This window comes from Hippoglossus stenolepis, chromosome 11 (assembly GCF_022539355.2).
Source record: "Hippoglossus stenolepis isolate QCI-W04-F060 chromosome 11, HSTE1.2, whole genome shotgun sequence".
Classification (NCBI taxonomy): Eukaryota; Metazoa; Chordata; class Actinopteri; order Pleuronectiformes; family Pleuronectidae; genus Hippoglossus; species Hippoglossus stenolepis.
Window position 1 is genome coordinate 9,469,408 of NC_061493.1, and position 18,415 is coordinate 9,487,822.

The window sequence follows — 18,415 nt, forward strand, 5'->3', positions numbered from 1 at the left end:
TAAAGCGTACAGAAGTTTATTTAACCTTTTTGCATGAATACAAAAGTTTGAATACATAACAGACGGAATAAAACCTTCCTGTCTGTTTGGTTTGTTTTAGAAACAGAGTTTGAAACACTTTACTGTTACATTTCCAAATACCCAGCAGACCTGCTGACAACTTGAAACATTTGGATGGTTTAACACTTTCAAATAATTCATCCATTTAATTTAAACAAAGTAAATCAACAGGAGAATTGACAGGTTGACGATGTTGTAGCGGTTGAACCTGGCCGCTACAGATTTTCCCTCGGATCGACGAGTTCCTCTATCCGCACCAACACGCTCTCGATCATGTCAAACGTGTGCAGCGCCGAGTGCAGAGCCTGAGAGGACACAGTAACATTAGAACTGTACAAACACAATCAAATGCTATTTATATATGTGATATATATGAAACCGTTGCTGACCTGAATCTGGGACTCTGACGTCATGTTTGGCAGCTTCTCGTCACCAACACTCACAGAGAGCTTCGACTCTTCTGTGGAAAACGTGATGAGAAGAACATTATTTCTCATTTATGATGGATGTGTATTTCGTACAGGTGGATTGAAAAACAATGACCAAGGTTATTTTGTTTTAGGGCAGAATATGTGATCACACAGAGCATGTGGGGAAAAAAGCCACCTTTAAGACCATGAAATATGAGGCAGTAATATTTTCTGTCCTCATGCTTGTGCGTAGTTTTTAAGAAAAAGCTGAGGAGTAGTTTGAGAAAGGTGGATCTGATAAAGACATTATCATCAGTATGAATGAGGAAACGCTGGTCTGACCTTTGGCCCTGCTCTTCTTGGTGTCCGTGGTGTGCAGCTCCCTCTCATAGTGAGCTCTCGACATGTTCACACCAACACGCAGAGGCTTCAGGAACGTGTCCTCGATTTTATACAGTTCTGTCCAGATCCCCGTCTGCAACAACACAAGATCATCATGAGAGTAGTTCATGTAAAACGCCATCGACCTGGTGCTGATACACACTTGGAATCACAATTATGTTAGTGAATAAATGTGAAAGGCTGAAAAAATCTCTTTTTGGTTGTTCAGTGTCCAGTTATACTTTTCTCTTTGCATCCCTTTGTGTGCATCTATTTTTGTTTTGATGCTTGGTTGATTTGCATCTCTTTTTTCTGTCCATTTAAATCTATTTCCATTTTGTTTTGCATCTGTGGTGTTTTTGCAGATCAGAATCAGAAGGATTTATTGCCTGAAATAGTCATTGCATGAAATAGTACAACAGAATTTGCTGTGCATCACCTAAAAATCTATTTATTCATACATACATAATACACACACACATCTGTCCACATTCATTAATAAAAAGAGTAAAAAATATACATTGGAGTCATATTGTGTGTATCCTCATTTTTTGTCTATTTTTTTTAAAAACTTGTTTTAGTCTCCTTTTAATAATTTTGTGTTTTGTTGTAGTTTTCTGTCTAGTTTAACTGATTTTGTGTCGCTTTTTGATAATTTTGCGTAATTCGTTTTTTCATTGTGCTAGTTTTCCATTTCTTTATAGTCATTTCAAAAAGAACTGTTATCATACAGAGGTTCTGATCCCTGTTTCTGTGCCCAGCAGATTAATTCAGATATCCATCCATGACCATAAGATCCTGCAAATCAACCATCAGCCCTATCTGTGACTCAGGTGTGAAACAGATCCACTCTCTTGTACGTGTTCTCACCTGGTTCTCAGTCACTTTATCTCTGATGACCAGGTAACGCAGCAGGTTCAGAGACTCCATGACTCTGAAGAGAACAACGAGAATAAGACGAGCAAGAAAGTTAATACGAGAACCAAAACTGAATCCTCTGCTGTTTCATTCTGAAGCAACATCCTTCAAAACATGAGCATTATGGAAACGTTAGAGTTGTGTCTATCTCATTAAACATAGTACAGTTCACATTTCAGTGATTCAATTAATCAAATAACATTATCTTCCATTTTTACTTTCTTGCAGTAGAGAGAAACACACTAACTCGCAGCAAACGCTTATTATTTCACCTGCCTCTTGCCCAGTGCATGCTGGGACAGGCTCCATCCACCTGTGCAGTTTATAAAACAGATGAGGAGTGTTAGAGTGTGTGTGTGTGTGTGCTGACCTGTCCAGGTACTGCAGGAGGTCGGTCTCTGGTCCGTCTGGGAGAATGAGGACCTTACGCAGCAGAGGGAGCAGGTGATCCCCCTGAAACCAGGTGTTACTGTTTCCCGGCTGAGGACAGAGACAAAGACACACGTCACCGGGACTGACCACACTGACGTTTAGCTCAGAGTTACTGCACAAAACCAATCTATCAGACACCATCACATCTAAAGTGGCTGAACTCACCTGCAGGGCAAAGTCTATCTGGTTCTTGATGTTTTTGATGATGTAGCCTTCGAGTCCTGAGTGTTTACTGGTCTTCAGCATGTACCTGAGAAAACATTACCGGTTAAAGTCTTTATATCGAGGGGTGGAACAGAGAGAGACTTCACTGATGAGTTCAAAGGAGGAAAGGTGGACACTTACTGGAAGAAATTATACTTGGCTTCAGTGTCAAATTTATCAATGCTCAGCTGTAACACCTTAAGACCTTTAGTTCTCTGTCGACAAGAAGGAAAAATGAATATATCGATTTTCAAAGAGGGCTTAAACTACATTTAATACACAAGTAGAAAAAAATGGTCACTGTTAAAACCAATATCTGCAGTTACAAATGTTAAGACTTACCAAATCGTTCCTTGGACATATTGTCATAACCTTCAACAAGTTCTGAAAATGAAAACTGAAGTTAATAACGCACACAATACTAATCGCATCAGAGCAGAAGCTGAGGTTTGAATGAGTGATGTGAGTGGACGACTGTGTTCACCTGAGGGACTGTGAGGAAGGATTTGATCTCCAGCAGATCAGCAGACAGGCTGCTGTCCTCTACCCGCACCAGAGTCTTCTCATACAGCTCCTGCGTGACAGGAAACACACTTGATTCAAACTCACACTTCCAACACTGATGACTGACGTCCACCTACTCACTGTACAGAGGACGGAGTCTTTTGATACAGATAAAACGTGGCCTTCATTCTGTTTCCACCCTCAGTGGTAAAGGTCAAGGAACAACACATTCTCTATCCACTTCTTTTCTATCCATTGATTCTCACCGATGCTACAAAAGCTACCCAGCCCATTTTCTTGAAACCTGGTGAAGGTCGGGTAAGAACCAAGAAATCATTAACTTTTGGGGCGGATTTGATTAAGGGGGCAGATCCATGACATTTTTTCATGTTCAACATTGCAAGACATCTTTATGAAAAAACAGGCATGCGTAGAGTGCTAATATCTATGAACGGTGCAGATCCGGATGCATCTGATCTCAATACATGTACTCTATGTGCAAATGGTGATAATGTTACTTTCCTAAAACTTGGAAACCACAGAGAGTTCGAGAAATGTCGCACCACTGAAAACAAAAAACAACAACCCTCATCTTTGATTCAGTGTTTCAGGTTGACTCACCAGTCCTTTCTGAATCCTGGTCTCCTCAGTTCTGACACAAAAAAAACATAAAAAATGTTCATGTCTATTTATTTAGAAGGGACTTAAATAACATGTGTACTTAAGTTAGATTTAGCGATGCAGGCTAGTTTTCATCCGCAGTCCCTGGCAGATTTATGGTTAAGAAAAAAAACATACAAATAATAATACACATAAAAAAACTAAACAGAATCACATACACAGACACTTAATAATCAATGTCATCAAAACAGATTATACTGTGTCAATCTCCAGGAAACAAATCTCGCACTTCAAACACGTATAAATGTAGTAACTTAGTATAGCAGTCATAGTCTGTATTATACATATGTAGATATATTGTAAATGTTATATTTAAAATCTGAGATTTGATATGGTTGTGAGTCGTAGTTACATTTTTGTCATCTGTCACATAATGGTGTTTCTAAGGACATTTCAACGTGTAAAGGAAACTAAATTTGAGAGAAATTCTTTGTCTAACTTTATTCCTGTGACCAGTTTTTGCTAAATTATGGCATTGTACAGATATAATGTTATAATATGTCATAATATAAATTATATTCACCTGGACAAGAGGAGGCAGATGTGTTCCATGTTGCACCGAAGAGAGAACACGGGACTGGAGAGACACAGAGGGAGTTAGGAAACAATCCATCCACTCACACAGTGTGAACTTTCATCTGTGTTGTCCAGCCCGACTTGTCAGCCAAGTCTGAAGAAACTAATACATTCACCAACTTACCTGAAGACACAGGGGAACGTATCTGCAGCCAGGTGATGGACGAACACCAGGTGAGTGAGGCTCGCCAAAGACTCTTTAGGATAACGCACCTCCTCCTCCAGAAAACCCAGAACCTGTTTCCTCCTCAGCAGAGGCTGGTACACGAGGCTGGATAGGGGCTCGCCGATAGCACTGAGGGTGTTCTGCACAAAACACACACACGTGACCCGTCGCACCATTTACACTGAAGTGACAGAACGACGTCAACTCTTTCCAGAGTATTATAGTAAATATGTTTTCGGTTCATGTGATGTTTTATACCATAATCTCTGAGGCAAAACTCCTGAGAGGAGACACGGGCAGAGTGTCAGGATCCTTGAGTTGTGCCTCCAACAACGGGTGACTCAGACTCTTCATGCAGCTGCAGAGCAGAAAAACACATTTATTTAACCTGGACACCATTATGATATTTATGCACCTTCTTATAATGTATTTTGAGATAATGTATTTTCTTTGAAAGTCTGAATGTGTGAAACATTTCAAATTTCTCCCTCACAACTTCAGAAGCTCTGTGCGCAGCTCGTCTTCTTTATCGGTGTCTTGCCCGATCGTCAGCTTGTTCGTGCTCTCGCTCAGCTCGTCGTTCATCAGGTTTTGTTTGGCCTCGAGGACAAAGGGTCTGACAAAGGCTGTCAGGTCGGTGCAGCAGCGGCAAAGCGAGAAGACGTCATCCTCCTCCTGCTCCTTGGTGTGAGGTATAGGCAGTTTGGCCACCTGGTCCAGCACAGAGGACAGGGTCATGCCCAGGGACGAGGCCTTACGGTCGCCCAGGCACAGCAGCACTAAGAAGAAGGGAGGTGGAGGCGGTGGATCCATGAAATTGATTCCGTACGAGCTGACGTTTGATCGCATGTATATTGAAGTGTTTCCTACCTTTCTGTAGAGGGGTCAGCAGCAGATGGAGACTTTCTGCAATGGTGACAGGATCGTCCTGCTCCAGCAGCTCCAATAGACCAATCAGTAGCTCCTTGGGTCTGCAAGTCTGTTAAATCAAAGAGAATGTAAACTCAACACTCAAGACATTACAGGGCTCATATTTTGCATATTTTTCATCGCTGTTTGTCAACGTTTTCAAAGCCTTTATTTAGCACGTAAATCTGCTACTATCAAAAACATGGATATCTTACTTTCTACAATATCTGACCATAACACATCTACACACTCATTGTTTTGTCTGTGTTTTAGAGATAAGCAGACCTCCAGCAGGTGGTTAAAAATGGCGAGGCATTGAGGAAGGTTCCGGTCGTCTTTATTCAGGAATACTTGAACCAGGGGAGGCAGCAGATTCCAGCCCATACATCTCACTATCTCCTACAGAAACAAGGGAAAAAGAGTAATGTAGAGCTACACATTTATAAACAAGCACTGGTGCTGAAATGTTTATCTCTGAGCAACGTACCTGATTCTGTTCGTCCAGGACAATGCTGAGGACCTGTGCAGTGTTTCCCTCCTCGATGCAGGTTCGCCCAGCAACAGTAAAGACGTTATGGTCCTCAGTGGTGTAGCTATCATCAGGGAGTGCTTGCTGTGAAAAAAGAAAAAATATATTAGCAATGAAAAAATTCCAAATCGATTATCCACGGTCACTTTTTAAGAGAAAAGCCAAATATTTACTGGTCCTAGCTGGTTTATATCATTGCATATTAAAATACCTTAAAGGTTCTGGACTGTTGATGCAACAGAAACATTTGTCACTATTTTCTGATATTTTATAAATATAACTCCTTCTATGATGAAATAAACTGCAGCAGTCAGTGAAATATCAATTAAGACCTCAAGGTTAATTTAGGACCTTGAGTAGCTGTTCTGGAGCTACGAGAGAAAAAATAAAGAGTATAAAGCTGCAATGACATTTTATTAAGTCAACTACTGTTTCCAAGGTCAAGAATGAACTTTTGATCTCAGAATATGAATCAGATTTACAGAGAGGTAGCTTTTCAATATACAAAGAGTTTGCTTTGGTGAAAAGATAAATGGGGAAAGATAACGCAAATTAACAAGCGAGTACTGTCGTTCAATGAGGAAGAATGAAGACGGGAACATAAAGTACAAGAGAAATAAGTAAAAAGCATTACAATAAAATGAAAAGTATATAAAAAAAAAAATGTTACAGGTTGTGCAAAAGATGTGCAAGTAGTCAATGGCGTGTGCATTAATGTAACACATAATATCCATAAGGGCGGGGTCAGTGTCAGAGGCACTGTTCTTTTGCATGAGGTTTGTATGTGTTTGTGTGTAAATGGACTTTTAATGTTGTGTATTTACATCACGCTTTTCTAGTCTCGATCATTCTTGGACATTCTTATTTCTATTGGATTCCTAAATGAATGTAGCAGGTATTGCTTGGTGTACAAATGCATTCAGATCTCTTCTATCTCTTGAATGAAATGACTCCACTGATTCAGAGGGACATGTGTGGAGTGCACCCTGGACAGATGGAGGGATGTGTGCTGATGGGTGGATGGATGAGTGGGTGGTGCACTCACACATCTCTGGACCACATCGCTGAGCTGCTCCAGAGCCATCCCTGCGGTCTCCAGGTGGGTTTGTCTTCACACAGCGATCCTCCTGAACAAACACACAAACCACACGTCAGAGTCAAAACACACCCGATCGTTATCTAATGGCTGAATCAGCAGTAATCTGTGTGGACGTGTGAGTGAAGTTCGGATCCAGGTCAGATGAGCCTGAGTTTGTTCTACAGTATAAACACAGGAGGAGATGACAGAATGCTAGTTTCAATTAACGACCATTAGCTTCGCTGTTAGCATGGAAACAAAGCTGAGTCACGCTAACATGATGAGCCAAACACAGTCGCTAACAGTAAACACTGTCATCACATATAATAAGGTTTCACGTGACAACAGACACCCACCGACACTGCATGTCACAGACGAACCACAACGCTAACTCACTCCAGTGCTAACCGGTGTTAAGGGCCGGGTTGTCCCTTCGCGCTTTCCGTAGAGGGAAATAAACGTCACGGGTCAAAGTTGAAGAACAGAGACAACATGGAGACGGAGCAGAGGAGGAAAGCTCACAAAACCTCCAAAAATGGTCTGTTTCCACTCATCAGTTCTTCTTTTTACAAGCATACTTAGCCTTATAAACATATAATTCATGCTAAGGCTAAATAAGTTTTAATATCGTCCTAAAGCTGTTCGTGTTGTAGCTCAAACACAAAGTGACTTGTCCTCAACATGTGAGCGTTTCACTGTGTGGCAGGTGGGAAACGCGAGAAAGCGATGACTGTTGAAGAAGAAGCAAGAAGGTGAGGAACCTTTTATTTTACTGTCTAATACACAATCCATTCAGATTGGAGTATAGTTGTACACTGTTCAATTAATAATCTATATCCTAGAGATGGCTGTCATGAAAGTAACCAATAAGGAATACTAACATTTGTTTCAATGAACGTGATGTGTGTTGATGTCAGGAGGGAGGTAGTGACGGAGAAGCTGAGGCAGAGGCTGGATCTGGAGCAAAGAGCCCTGAAGGTGGTGGAGCGTCTCCTTGACGACAGTGTGGCTGAAGACTTCCTGGTTGACTGTGTACGTTTCACCCGAGTTCAGTACTTCTCTATGAAGGAGGTCCAGGATTAATCCAAACACGCATCTAACCCGTATACACCTGCCACACGGGGCACAAGCTCTGAGACAGACTTCAGTGTCTCTAAGTCCTGCAGAGTGATGTCTCTCATTCTGGGATTAAAGTCAAAGAAACAAGTGACAGTGATTTGAAATATGCTTCCCATGTTGTTTATTATTCATACCTGTACTGATCAGGCGCTAGTTAGTGAAAACCGGCCATGTTATGACCGATTAAACTGGGGTTGGCACTAAATCAATAGCAGTAATTATCGTAATATAATTTTCGTCAAAAGCAATATAATATCCAATGTAATGTCCAATATATGTCAATATTATGCTTATTTGAACTTTCTCATCTTGATATAGTTTTTGGCCACATCATCCAGCCCTAGATTAAACAACAGTGAGCTGATAACTGCTCTAACTTCCTCCCAACTCCAATCCAATTCCACATTGTAGTTTTATCTTCATCTTCAGTTTGTCACTCTTCATCAGGTTCATCTTTTAAAAGTGACATAGTTGTTGTGTTCAGACATTTTTCAAAGTCTCCTTTCTTCACAGGCCAAATTCATCACTTCAGCTAATTACAAAGACGCTATCGAGGAGAGAGGGATTGCTAAACTGTGTGGTTATCCCATATGTCCAAATAAACTGGGCAAGGTAAGAGCCTTTGAATTAGTCTTTGTAATCCTAATAGATTTATTGTGTTTCATGTGTTTAATATCTGTTTTCTACTGTTCACTTAGATCCCAACTCAACAGTATAAAATTTGTACTAAGACCAATAAAGTGTACGACATTACAGAGCGCAAGGTAAGTGCTGCTATATGTGTGTAAAATATATATACATATATATATATATATCTATCTCGCTGAAGAAATTATTTTCCCCCTTTCTATTTGTGTTTAGTGTTATTGCAGTAACTTCTGTTACAAAGCCTCCAAGGAGTTTGAACTACAAATATCAAACACTCCTCTTTGGCTCAGGCAGCATGAGAGGTACGTTGCTTTGTCTCTTCCCTAAAACACAACTATGAACTGATTGTTACATATTCCATCTATAGATATAGGTTTTATAATATAGTATTTTAATTTACTCTAATTTTATTGTATTTTAACTTCACAAGTTAATGTGTCTACCTTATTCGCACTATCTACTCCTGTGACAAGTGAATTTCCTTGACGTTGGATCAATAAATTTGATCTTAATTTATCGTATCATATATCAATTTCTGTATAATAAGGTCATGTGTTCATTTCCCTTATTCCTGACAGCGATCAAGAAATTAAACTGCTGAAGAAAGGAGATGGGTATGTTTCAGCTCCAGTGTTTACATTCCATTGTAAAGAGTATTGTAAATGCCAATATATATATATATGAGATTTGTTGCAGATCTGATTCTACTAATGAGAAATATAATTTTTAGATGTTTCTAAGTGTTATTAAGACTTTATGACGTGTGTGTTCAGTGGGAGCTCTGGAGAGGTGGTGATTCTGTCAGACAGGCGTCTCCAAGAGGAGGACGTTGAGAATCTGCTGACCGCTGAGCCCGGGCAGCCTGACAGCTCCCAACAAGGTGGTGCTGCAGGTGCCCACAGCGACACCAGTGACGTGGAACAAGAACAGGACTTTGTCTCCAGCGTTGTGTCGCAGCGGCACGGTCGCAGGGTGCACTGGGGTGCCCTGCCTAAACGCACAGATGAAGATGAGGAAGGAAAACGAGGGAAGATGGAGAGGAGAGAGAAACAGAGCAGAGAGGGGGATAAGGAGGAGATCGAGCATCCTCAAAGTCAGAAAGCAGAGAAGGGAACAATTAAAGAAGATGAGCAAGGAAAAGAGTCTCATGCACTGAAAACAGAGAATAGAACTGATGCAGAAAAGCTGCATGCAAGAAATACTGACCCGGCAGAGGAAGAAGACTCGCCAAAGGAACCCAGTGTGGAAGAGGTTACAGCTAAGATTGATCTGTGCAGTTTGTCTGAAGGAGTCACTCACACTGTTTCCCTGTGTGTGGACTCAACACCTGCACAGGCAGAACCTGTAACACTGCTCATCTCTCCTCCACTTACTGACTCTCAACCCCCGGCAGGAAACAAACCCCTCTCCTCTTCAACACTAACCAGCCACAGCACAACATTGCCCCCCCAGCGAGGACTCGGCATCACCCAGGTGGGTATGAGTAAGAAAGGGGCAGCGGGGTTACGAGATCTACTCAAGAACCACACGGCTGCACCCAAACCCGACTCCGCCCGGCTGAATCTCCTCGAGTGTTTGAGAAGAACCTTGAAGGAATGGAGCACGGACGAGACCTTGAAATTCCTGTACGGTGCTGACCATTCAAAAGGCTCTCCTTTCGCTGATCTAAAAAGTGAGAAGGATGACGGAGAGGAGGAGCTGGATGAAGATGACATTGAGGATGAGATTCCTGTAGAGGTTGTTGAAGTGGCTGATGCAGCAGCAGCTCTATACTATAAGAACCTGAGGGAGGAGAGCCAGCAGCTGGAGCTCAGAGTAAAGGAGTTTTATAAAGGGATGTGGCCTGAGGGGATAGAGGCGCCAAATGACAACAAGGTTAGTGGAAGAAAAAGAGGAACGAGAGGAGGGTTGTGAATGGTGGTCCTTTTTGTAAGACTCTGGTCTCATGGAGGCACTATATTGAAAACATAATGAGTAAACAGTTGATCTGTTATCCCCAATATATAAAATAACTGCATTATAAGTGATTATAGCAGTTTTAAAATTGGTCAGATTTTAGAGTTTCATGTTTTGGTCTTTGGTTTCTATGTTTTTGTTGAGACATCATTACTTATCGGAAGTGGCAGCCCATTACTAACTCCTCACAATGTGTACTTTGCTGATGGGTTCTCAGCTCACTGGATAGTGTCTTCAAAGAAATATACAACACGGTGGAATCATGTTTCATTAAATTTCACTAAAATCTGTGACGTGTGGACCAGACGTGAGGCAATTTGACAAGAAATGACCCCGGACTGAGTCTTAACATGTTGTTTTCTTCCACCAGGTGACAGTCCAGGACCAGGACACAACAGACCCAGCTCTGCCACTTGTTGACTCTCAAGCTCAGCACCTCATCCAGAAACAAATCGCAGTGGAGAAGCTCACCAATTGGTGTGTATCTTTGTGTTTCTTTTCTCTTGTGTTTCTTTCGGCTATGTGCATTTACTGCATTTCTTTCCATATGTTTTATGTGCTTTTATTTTGCGGACACCTATATTCATCCCAAAATCCATGGCAGTGTATTGATGTGCTTTCTCAGCTTTGAACCATCATTAATTTTGGTCATATTTCTATCTTGACTGGTAATTCATATCTCTGTCCATTAGGAGATACCAGGTTCAAACATGTCACAATATATTTATAAAGTTATGCACTTGTTAACATATATGAGTGAAGTGTTTAGCACTTTGGAAAGTGTCTTCACATTCAGAGGCCCCATCAGTTACTGGACAGTGCATTTAGTTAATGAACAGCGGACAAAGGAACTTGAAATCACATTCACACTAAAATCGCATTTTTTTATGTTGTTTTTTTCTCTTTGTCCTTCGTGTGTGTGTGTGTGTGTGTGTGTGTGTGTGTGTGTGTGTGTGTGTGTGTGTGTGTGTGTGTGTGTGTGTGTGTGTGTGTGTGTGTGTGTGTGTGTGTGTGTGTGTGTGTGTGTGTGTGTGTGTGTGTGTGTTGTGCAGTCTCAGAAACATTGTGGGTCCGCTGCATCTCACCATGAGTGACGTCTCTGCTGACCTGAACAACCTGGTCAAGACGTTCAGGTCAGTACAGCGAACCACAGACTCCAGTACACCCTGTTCCCTGCCAGTCTACCAGAACTAGGAAACACATTAACTGTCCTTACACACATTTGTTTTTAGTCCTATAGGTTTTTCTTACTTACTATACTTTGCTTTTTAACTGTAATTTTCAACATCTGCAGAAGACAGATCATCATGGTTCACATCAGCTCCATTACAAATCAAAGAACTTGTAGCTACGCCTGATTTCTGTGGGATGGTCTGTCTGCAGGCTGTTCTGCTTACTGTTTCACTGCTGTGACATGTGAGATATTAAAGTATCAATTTAATTTAAAGTGCATCTTTACAGGTTCATAATTTTCATTTAGTTGTCTACCAGAATATATTTATATGATGTATTTTTTAAATGATTATTTGTCTTAAACTGTACACTGCAAGGCACATCGTCACGCTCTATCTGAAAAGCTCCATTTTAACTCTCTACCCACCTCACAAACAGCCCCGACTGCTCTGATTGGTCAGCTAACTCATGCACATGTGTCATCGTGGTTACTTGTAACTCTAAACACAGCCATAGGTAGCAATGGCACTGTTCCTGCAGTACCGGAATGGGATATTAAAAGTTAGGATGAACCTTCCCCTTTGCATCAAGACACGAGGAGGATGTTTTACTGGGTTAAATTTTTATCTTGTGGCTGTCTTGCATTTCTTGTGTAACATTATTATCTGTTTAATCTCTGCATCATGGTAAACACTGTATGTGGGTGAACCAGTTAGGTGGTGAAACTTTGTTGAAAAACTAAATAATACAAACAAGGCGTATCAGGCCCATCAAGAACAATGATTTCACGTTGCAGCAGACTAAACTTTACTGAAAGGCAATAAGCCTAAAATGGGCTCTTAAAATTCCTCAGCACTGTGGGAAGACTTGAAGAACTCCGGTGCCCCCTACAGGTCTGAATGAACAACGACAACAAAAGGAGTCATCAATTTGTTGTGAGCCTTCTCATGCTTCTGTGGCCAGAGGCACAATGTTTTCAGGTTGTCCGTACGTCCGTCCCATTCCTGTGAACGTGATACCTCAAGAATGCCTAACTCAATTGATTTTGGTAGCCAAAGGCCAAGGTCACGCTGGCCTCACAAATCTTAAACGTGATATCCTAAACAAGAATAAAGTGAAAATTCTTTCTAGTCTTTTCAGATTATTTTTTAAATTAATATTTCGTAGGAGGAAGTTATGGATGCCATAATTAAAATTAAGCTGACCTTCCCTTTTTATTTTTTTCCAAATTTCTACAGTAATAGAACTTGAAATGTGACATACAGATAGTGAGGCTCATCCTGAACAAGAGTGAAAATTCTTCCTCACCTCTCAAGGATTTCTTAAAAATGTATATTTCATAGGAAGAAGTTATGGATGCCATAATTCAAAAACTTAGCTGACTTTCTCAAACTTTCTACAGTAGAATGACTTGAAACTTGACACACAGATAGTGGGGGTCACCCTGAACATCTATGAAACAAATTGTGATTTGTGAATATGGGCTATACAAATAAAATTAGATTAATTGATTGATAATATTTTCATAATGTACATAACTTTTTATAGTAGTCAGTATAGTGCTTTATTAAAGTAGGAATCAAATAATAAAAAAACTTGAACATTTCCTGCCGTAACCATACTGCATACTCCCATCGGCTGGTTCGGATGTTTTCAACAGGATTGCTGTTGATTTAAATCTCTGTCAGTGATTTAAAAGCTGTACGAGCAGCAGAGTTAACACCTCCGAGGTGCTGCTTCCTGGAATTCTCTCTGAGGCCCCGCTGACAAGAGGCTGAAGCCATAGAATACACACAGAGCTGTCACAGCAGCATACATCACTGAAGTATTGCAGGCCATGTTTGTGGGGTTTGTTTGGGCCTCATGCACATTTTTTTTCCCCATGTTTATTTAACACCAGAATTGGGTCATTTTTGTCACCCGCCCCAAAAAAGGTTGCTCAAATCCAGTTTTGTATTTTCACACACCTCCTCTTTAAAATGACATAAATCTGATATTATGTTATGACTGGCAGTTTACTCTCCAGCGCTGACCTGTTGCTTCTTCCTTCAACACCACAGGTTCAGCAACACAAACATCATCCACAAAACTCCAGAGTGGACCCTCATTGCTGTGATGCTTCTACATCTGTAAGTATACACTGTGTGCATGTTTTTTTGTGTGTGTGTGTGTGTTACTCCAGTATTAGGAGGGTGCTCCATGACAGCTGGACAGCCTGCTGCTCAACTGCCCGAGTCGTAGAAGAAGTTGCGAGGCAGAGGAAAAAAAGAATTCCAAGGAAATCAAGCCATATGCTGTGTGTCTGTGTGTGTTAGGTTTTGCTGATAGTTCATGGACAGTTCCGTGCTGCTCCCGTCTTGAGTACACACAGACACTTCAGAGCCTTATCTCCACCTGATTGCCCCTCTCTAGATCCGTGATGCAGGACAGACGGCACACACAAGCAGCCTTGTGCACTAACTAGTTAAATACAAACACGCGCGCGCACACACACGCACACACACACACATTCAAGCAAAATGGATATTTTAAATTGCCCGGGTGGGAAAACTTTCACCTGATGCTCAGCTCTCTCTGATTTATGACTCCCTCAGTGGCCCTTGGTCAATTTACATCAGAATCATAATTTACCTTGTGGTCTCTCCTGAACAAAACAATACACCTTAACTGTTGTGCGGCTGGAGTTCCAGTAGGTAACACAAACATATCACTCTTAAAGCCAAGGAGTCCTGTGGTGGCATAGGACTGCATTATATAAAAATTAATAGGCTGCAAAAGAGAGCTCTGGTAATGGACTTTGAAATGAATGTGGACAAACTGTGACTGGGTTAATACAACATTTTGCTGTGATTTGAAAATCTCTGAAAAGTGGAGTGGTTTGTGTTGTATAAATCATTTTTTGGGTCACAAGTAGAAATGATTTTACATAATAATCTCTAACACTCTGTAATGTTCAGGGAATAAATTAAGAAAAAAAACAGAATAGTTTGAGACTTGTTATCTGTGCTTTGTGACTTTAACCTGATTGTAGGTGTTTTATAACTGTTGATGATGAGAGAGAAATGTTTACCACTGTTTTTCAGATTAAGTTTTATCCAACCACTTAACTAACTGTATTTGTTACATGTTTAGCTGTTGTCAGTGGCAGGAGGAGAAGCCATGTGACGGCTTCATATCAGTTCGCTTCCAATTTATACGTCTGAGATATTTAACTCCTTTGGAAACATGTATTCTCTTCGTCACATGTCCCATTGGTACTCAATGATTTCATTAGTTCCTATTTAACTTCAAGCTTCTCCGTCCTTCCATTCCTCCATCATGAATAATTTGGTGTGCTGTCTTATCTGTCTGCTGCATGGCAGCTGTGGAGCTAGTCTTGCCTCTTTTGTCCAGGCCAGCTGAATAATGGATACCCCCACTGCAACACTAGACCCCAGGGTGAACCGGAGATTATCCAGCAGTGCACCTCCACAGAGGTAGACAGAGCAGGTAGAGGGGGAGGAGGGGTGGGGGAGGAAGGATGAGGAGAGTGATGATCAGCTAGAGGGTAACAAACTGGATTTAATCCTGGAGGTAAACAACAATCGAGAGGGGTTTATTTAGTTGAGAGGAGGAGTCGATGCAAGTTGTTGTTTAGAGAGGGGTTATTTATTTTTGTCTTGACCTTTTACAGTAAAGAAATAAGGCAGACGCAAAAATGGAATTATCCACATTACAATTCAACTGTCCAGTTCACTTTGAGCCTCAGAAAACAGGGGGACTAAAATGACGGAAATATCTGAATGGGTAATGTTATATATTTTGCTGTTTTGGTTCATGGACAGTTCCGTGCTGCTCCCGTCTTGAGTACACACGGACACCTCACAGCCTTATCTCCACCTGAGAGCCTTGTGCACTTACTAGTTAAATACACAAACACACGCAGTAGTTCCTCTGTATACATTCAAGGAAAATGGGTATTTTGCCCCGGGTGGGAAAACTTTCACCTGATGCTCAGCTCTCTCTGATTTATGACTCCCTCAGCGGCCCCTGGTCAATTTACATCAGAATCATAATTTACATTGTGGTCTCTCCTGAACAAAACAATACACTTTAAGTGTTGTGCGGCTGGAGTTCCAAATCTATCACTCCTGTGATGGCATAGGACTGCATTATATAAAAATGAATGGGAACAGACGTCCTGGTAATGGACTTTGAAATTAATGTGAACAAACTGTGAAAAAAAAGAAGAGTTTGACTTTTAATAAATCTCTTCTCAATGTTATATTGAGTGTTATATGAAATGTTATATATTCTTAAACCCCTTGATTTAATTTAATTCAACTTTGAACTGAAAGTTGAAATTTTTAAACCTAACCAGATGGCTTCATTTAAAATCCATTCAAGTGGTGCACAGACCCAAAACTAGAGCACATACTTCAGCCAAGGCCCAACAGCCCTTTTAAATTCAATCAAGCTGCACCAAATATCAAACACTCAAAGATATCTCTTCCCTAAATAAGCCAGATTTTTTTTTTTCATCAAGATCCATGAATGAGTCCCTTTGGAAAAGACTGAAAAGCGCCCTAACTCACAATGTTAAACAAAGTGTTTTATGACTCTGAAAACCTTTCTTTTACAACAACATGAGCCCTGGTCAGCACTCGTGTCTCTGCTGATTGGATCCTGTGGTGGAACTTGTTGATTGAAAGTGTGAATTTTAAGTCTGTGTCCTTGTTTGTTCATCATTTATATTGTTTATCATTAATACACAGTGCGTAGTTGTGTATAACTTATTGTGTTTTGTGTTCCAGGTTGTCAGATGTGTCTCTGGTGGTGAGAGAGGCCTTTGAGATGACGGCATCAGCGGCGTATTTGAACACGATGATGGAAGAGCTCGGTCTCCAACAGCAGGATCTGTTGAACTTAGTCCGGCTGTTTAAAACCCCAGCACACTGACACACACACACACACACACACACACACACACACACACACACACACACACACACACACACACACACACACGGACAGATTAATAATTAATCGTCATGCCAGAGTTCCAACTGAATGTGTTTTCCAGACGTTTTTCTGAAATGTTTATTTTTCATAAATAAATTTGGTTGTAAAAACTGTAAAGACGAAAGTTTTGTGTCCTTTTGTTCCATGTGTTCTTTATCCAACATGAATATGACACAAAGTCCGTCTCGCCACAATCTGATCTAGGATGTAGGAGTGGAGTCTGTTGATATTGCGGTTCAACATTATTGTATGTACACAATCTGTCAAGAGATATGAGCAAATCAGATCCCAGACTTCCCTGAGCAAGGCCAAATAAATCACACCCAGCGTTCCGCCAGTGAAACCGTCATGTGGACCCACTGCTGCTCGTTGCTGTGCTGGAAGAAACTTCTGCTGCAATAAACGTGACGCTATTTCTGCAGACTTCCTTCACATGAGGGTTTATGGCACCATAATGCCATTTGTTATATGGGTATGCGTCTGGAAATATTTGGTTTGGACCAGGTGGCGCACGCAACAAAACGTTTTTTCTCTTCCCATTCAACAGTGGAGATAGAACTTTGAGCTGTCAGGCAGATTGTGGATGTGATTGATGGCCCTGCATGGCTGAACACAGCTTCTCGTTTTTAACAGTGAACAAACAATCAGAGGAGGGAGACAGAAGGATTTTGGATAAATGTATTCAGTTTTTTTAATGTGTTACTGTCGGTCGAAACTTAAAAACTATTAAATTATGATAAACATTTTCTTCAGAAGTTAATTTTCAATTTCTCAACATACATTGACAACATTTAAACAGCTTAATTCTTAATTTTAAAGAATGTGGACATTTAAAACTATTCTACTTTTTAATATTAATAATTTAAAAACACTCGATAAATAAAGTTAATTTCCATAAAACCAATCAGAATATCTCAGGCTAAATAATGAACTACATTTTTTAAGGAAAAGGGGAAAATGCAACAAACAGTGAAATAAAATAGAATAAAATAAATCAGGATCATCCATTTGTATGGTCAATATATTAAAAGTGCAGGATTTGATAAAGCGTCGACATGAGTTCATTTCAGTCCGTGCTGCGTCTCCTTGTGTCTCCTCAGGTCCACTTTCCTCTGGAAGCCTTTCCCGCACAAGTCACAGCCGAACGGTTTGAAGCCCGTGTGTTTCCTGCTGTGCGTGATCAGGTTGGAGCTCTGACTGAAGGCCTTCCCGCACACCTGGCACTTGTGCGGCTTCTCTCCTGCAGCGGGAACAAAACGGCACAAGGTCACATGGAGGCTGGTTTTTACGCATTACGCATTACGCACGGCGAGGCCTTTAAACGTGAAACTTATGAGGACTTTGGGTGCGCAGTATCTCACCTGTGTGGATGAAAGTGTGTTTTTTCATGTCTGACTTCTGGTGGAACCTCTTCCCGCAGTACTGGCACGGGTAAGGCCGCGTGTCCGAGTGGATGAGCAGGTGCGTGGACAGTGTGGAGGAGCGCTTGAAGCTTTTGCCGCAGATTTTACAGCTGAAACTTCTCTCCTGACAAAAAAGATTTAAAACATTAAGTTTAACCGCAGAAATAACCTAAAAACAGACATATTTTTTGGAACTTCCTGATGGCAGAACTGTCATCCAGAGGCTTCGCGTCAGGATGTGCGGCCCTGAGGCCTTTGAGCAGCTTC

General features: G+C 41.0%; 3 protein-coding genes across 6 annotated transcripts in view; 1 reads left to right on the forward strand and 2 right to left on the reverse strand.

Moving 5' to 3' along the window:
* glmna (glomulin, FKBP associated protein a) lies at positions 1 to 7,309 on the reverse strand. Of its 2 annotated transcripts, none has more exons than XM_035169205.1 (19): positions 7,245 to 7,309; positions 6,816 to 6,897; positions 5,729 to 5,854; positions 5,527 to 5,640; positions 5,203 to 5,311; positions 4,826 to 5,111; positions 4,591 to 4,690; positions 4,291 to 4,472; positions 4,114 to 4,167; positions 3,531 to 3,561; positions 2,890 to 2,979; positions 2,748 to 2,789; positions 2,547 to 2,620; positions 2,367 to 2,451; positions 2,140 to 2,249; positions 1,722 to 1,785; positions 813 to 945; positions 450 to 520; positions 1 to 365 (listed from the first exon to the last, which is right to left on the reverse strand). In XM_035169205.1, the coding sequence occupies exons 2-19, from the start codon at positions 6,852 to 6,854 to the stop codon at positions 276 to 278; spliced, it is 1,800 nt and encodes a 599-aa protein (XP_035025096.1). In that variant the 5' UTR covers positions 6,855 to 6,897; positions 7,245 to 7,309; the 3' UTR covers positions 1 to 275. The 2 variants fall into 2 exon arrangements, with proteins under 2 accessions (XP_035025096.1, XP_035025095.1); XM_035169204.1 differs by having other exon boundaries at positions 7,205 to 7,290.
* Positions 7,265 to 18,415, forward strand: part of rpap2 (RNA polymerase II associated protein 2) — a 23,848-nt gene continuing 12,697 nt past the window's right edge. The window contains exons 1-12 of one of the 2 annotated variants that reach the window (XM_035169201.2): positions 7,265 to 7,386; positions 7,555 to 7,600; positions 7,766 to 7,880; positions 8,481 to 8,579; positions 8,666 to 8,731; positions 8,829 to 8,917; positions 9,194 to 9,229; positions 9,389 to 10,490; positions 10,942 to 11,048; positions 11,624 to 11,704; positions 13,805 to 13,873; positions 16,538 to 16,858. In XM_035169201.2, the coding sequence (XP_035025092.1) occupies positions 7,341 to 7,386; positions 7,555 to 7,600; positions 7,766 to 7,880; positions 8,481 to 8,579; positions 8,666 to 8,731; positions 8,829 to 8,917; positions 9,194 to 9,229; positions 9,389 to 10,490; positions 10,942 to 11,048; positions 11,624 to 11,704; positions 13,805 to 13,873; positions 16,538 to 16,682 (2,001 nt within the window). In that variant the 5' untranslated portion in view covers positions 7,265 to 7,340 and the 3' untranslated portion in view covers positions 16,683 to 16,858. Of the gene's footprint in view, positions 7,387 to 7,554; positions 7,601 to 7,765; positions 7,881 to 8,480; positions 8,580 to 8,665; positions 8,732 to 8,828; positions 8,918 to 9,193; positions 9,230 to 9,388; positions 10,491 to 10,941; positions 11,049 to 11,623; positions 11,705 to 13,804; positions 13,874 to 16,537; positions 16,859 to 18,415 lie in introns of those variants that run through there. The other variant, XR_007034683.1, reaches the window with a different exon arrangement.
* The window catches only part of gfi1aa (growth factor independent 1A transcription repressor a), a 3,978-nt gene continuing 2,974 nt past the window's right edge, over positions 17,412 to 18,415 (reverse strand). For both annotated transcript variants that reach the window (XM_035169208.2, XM_035169209.2), the window contains exons 6-7: positions 18,107 to 18,272; positions 17,412 to 17,985 (exon numbers count right to left, since the gene is read on the reverse strand). In XM_035169208.2, the coding sequence (XP_035025099.1) occupies positions 17,807 to 17,985; positions 18,107 to 18,272 (345 nt within the window). In that variant the 3' untranslated portion in view covers positions 17,412 to 17,806. The remainder of the gene's footprint in view (positions 17,986 to 18,106; positions 18,273 to 18,415) is intronic.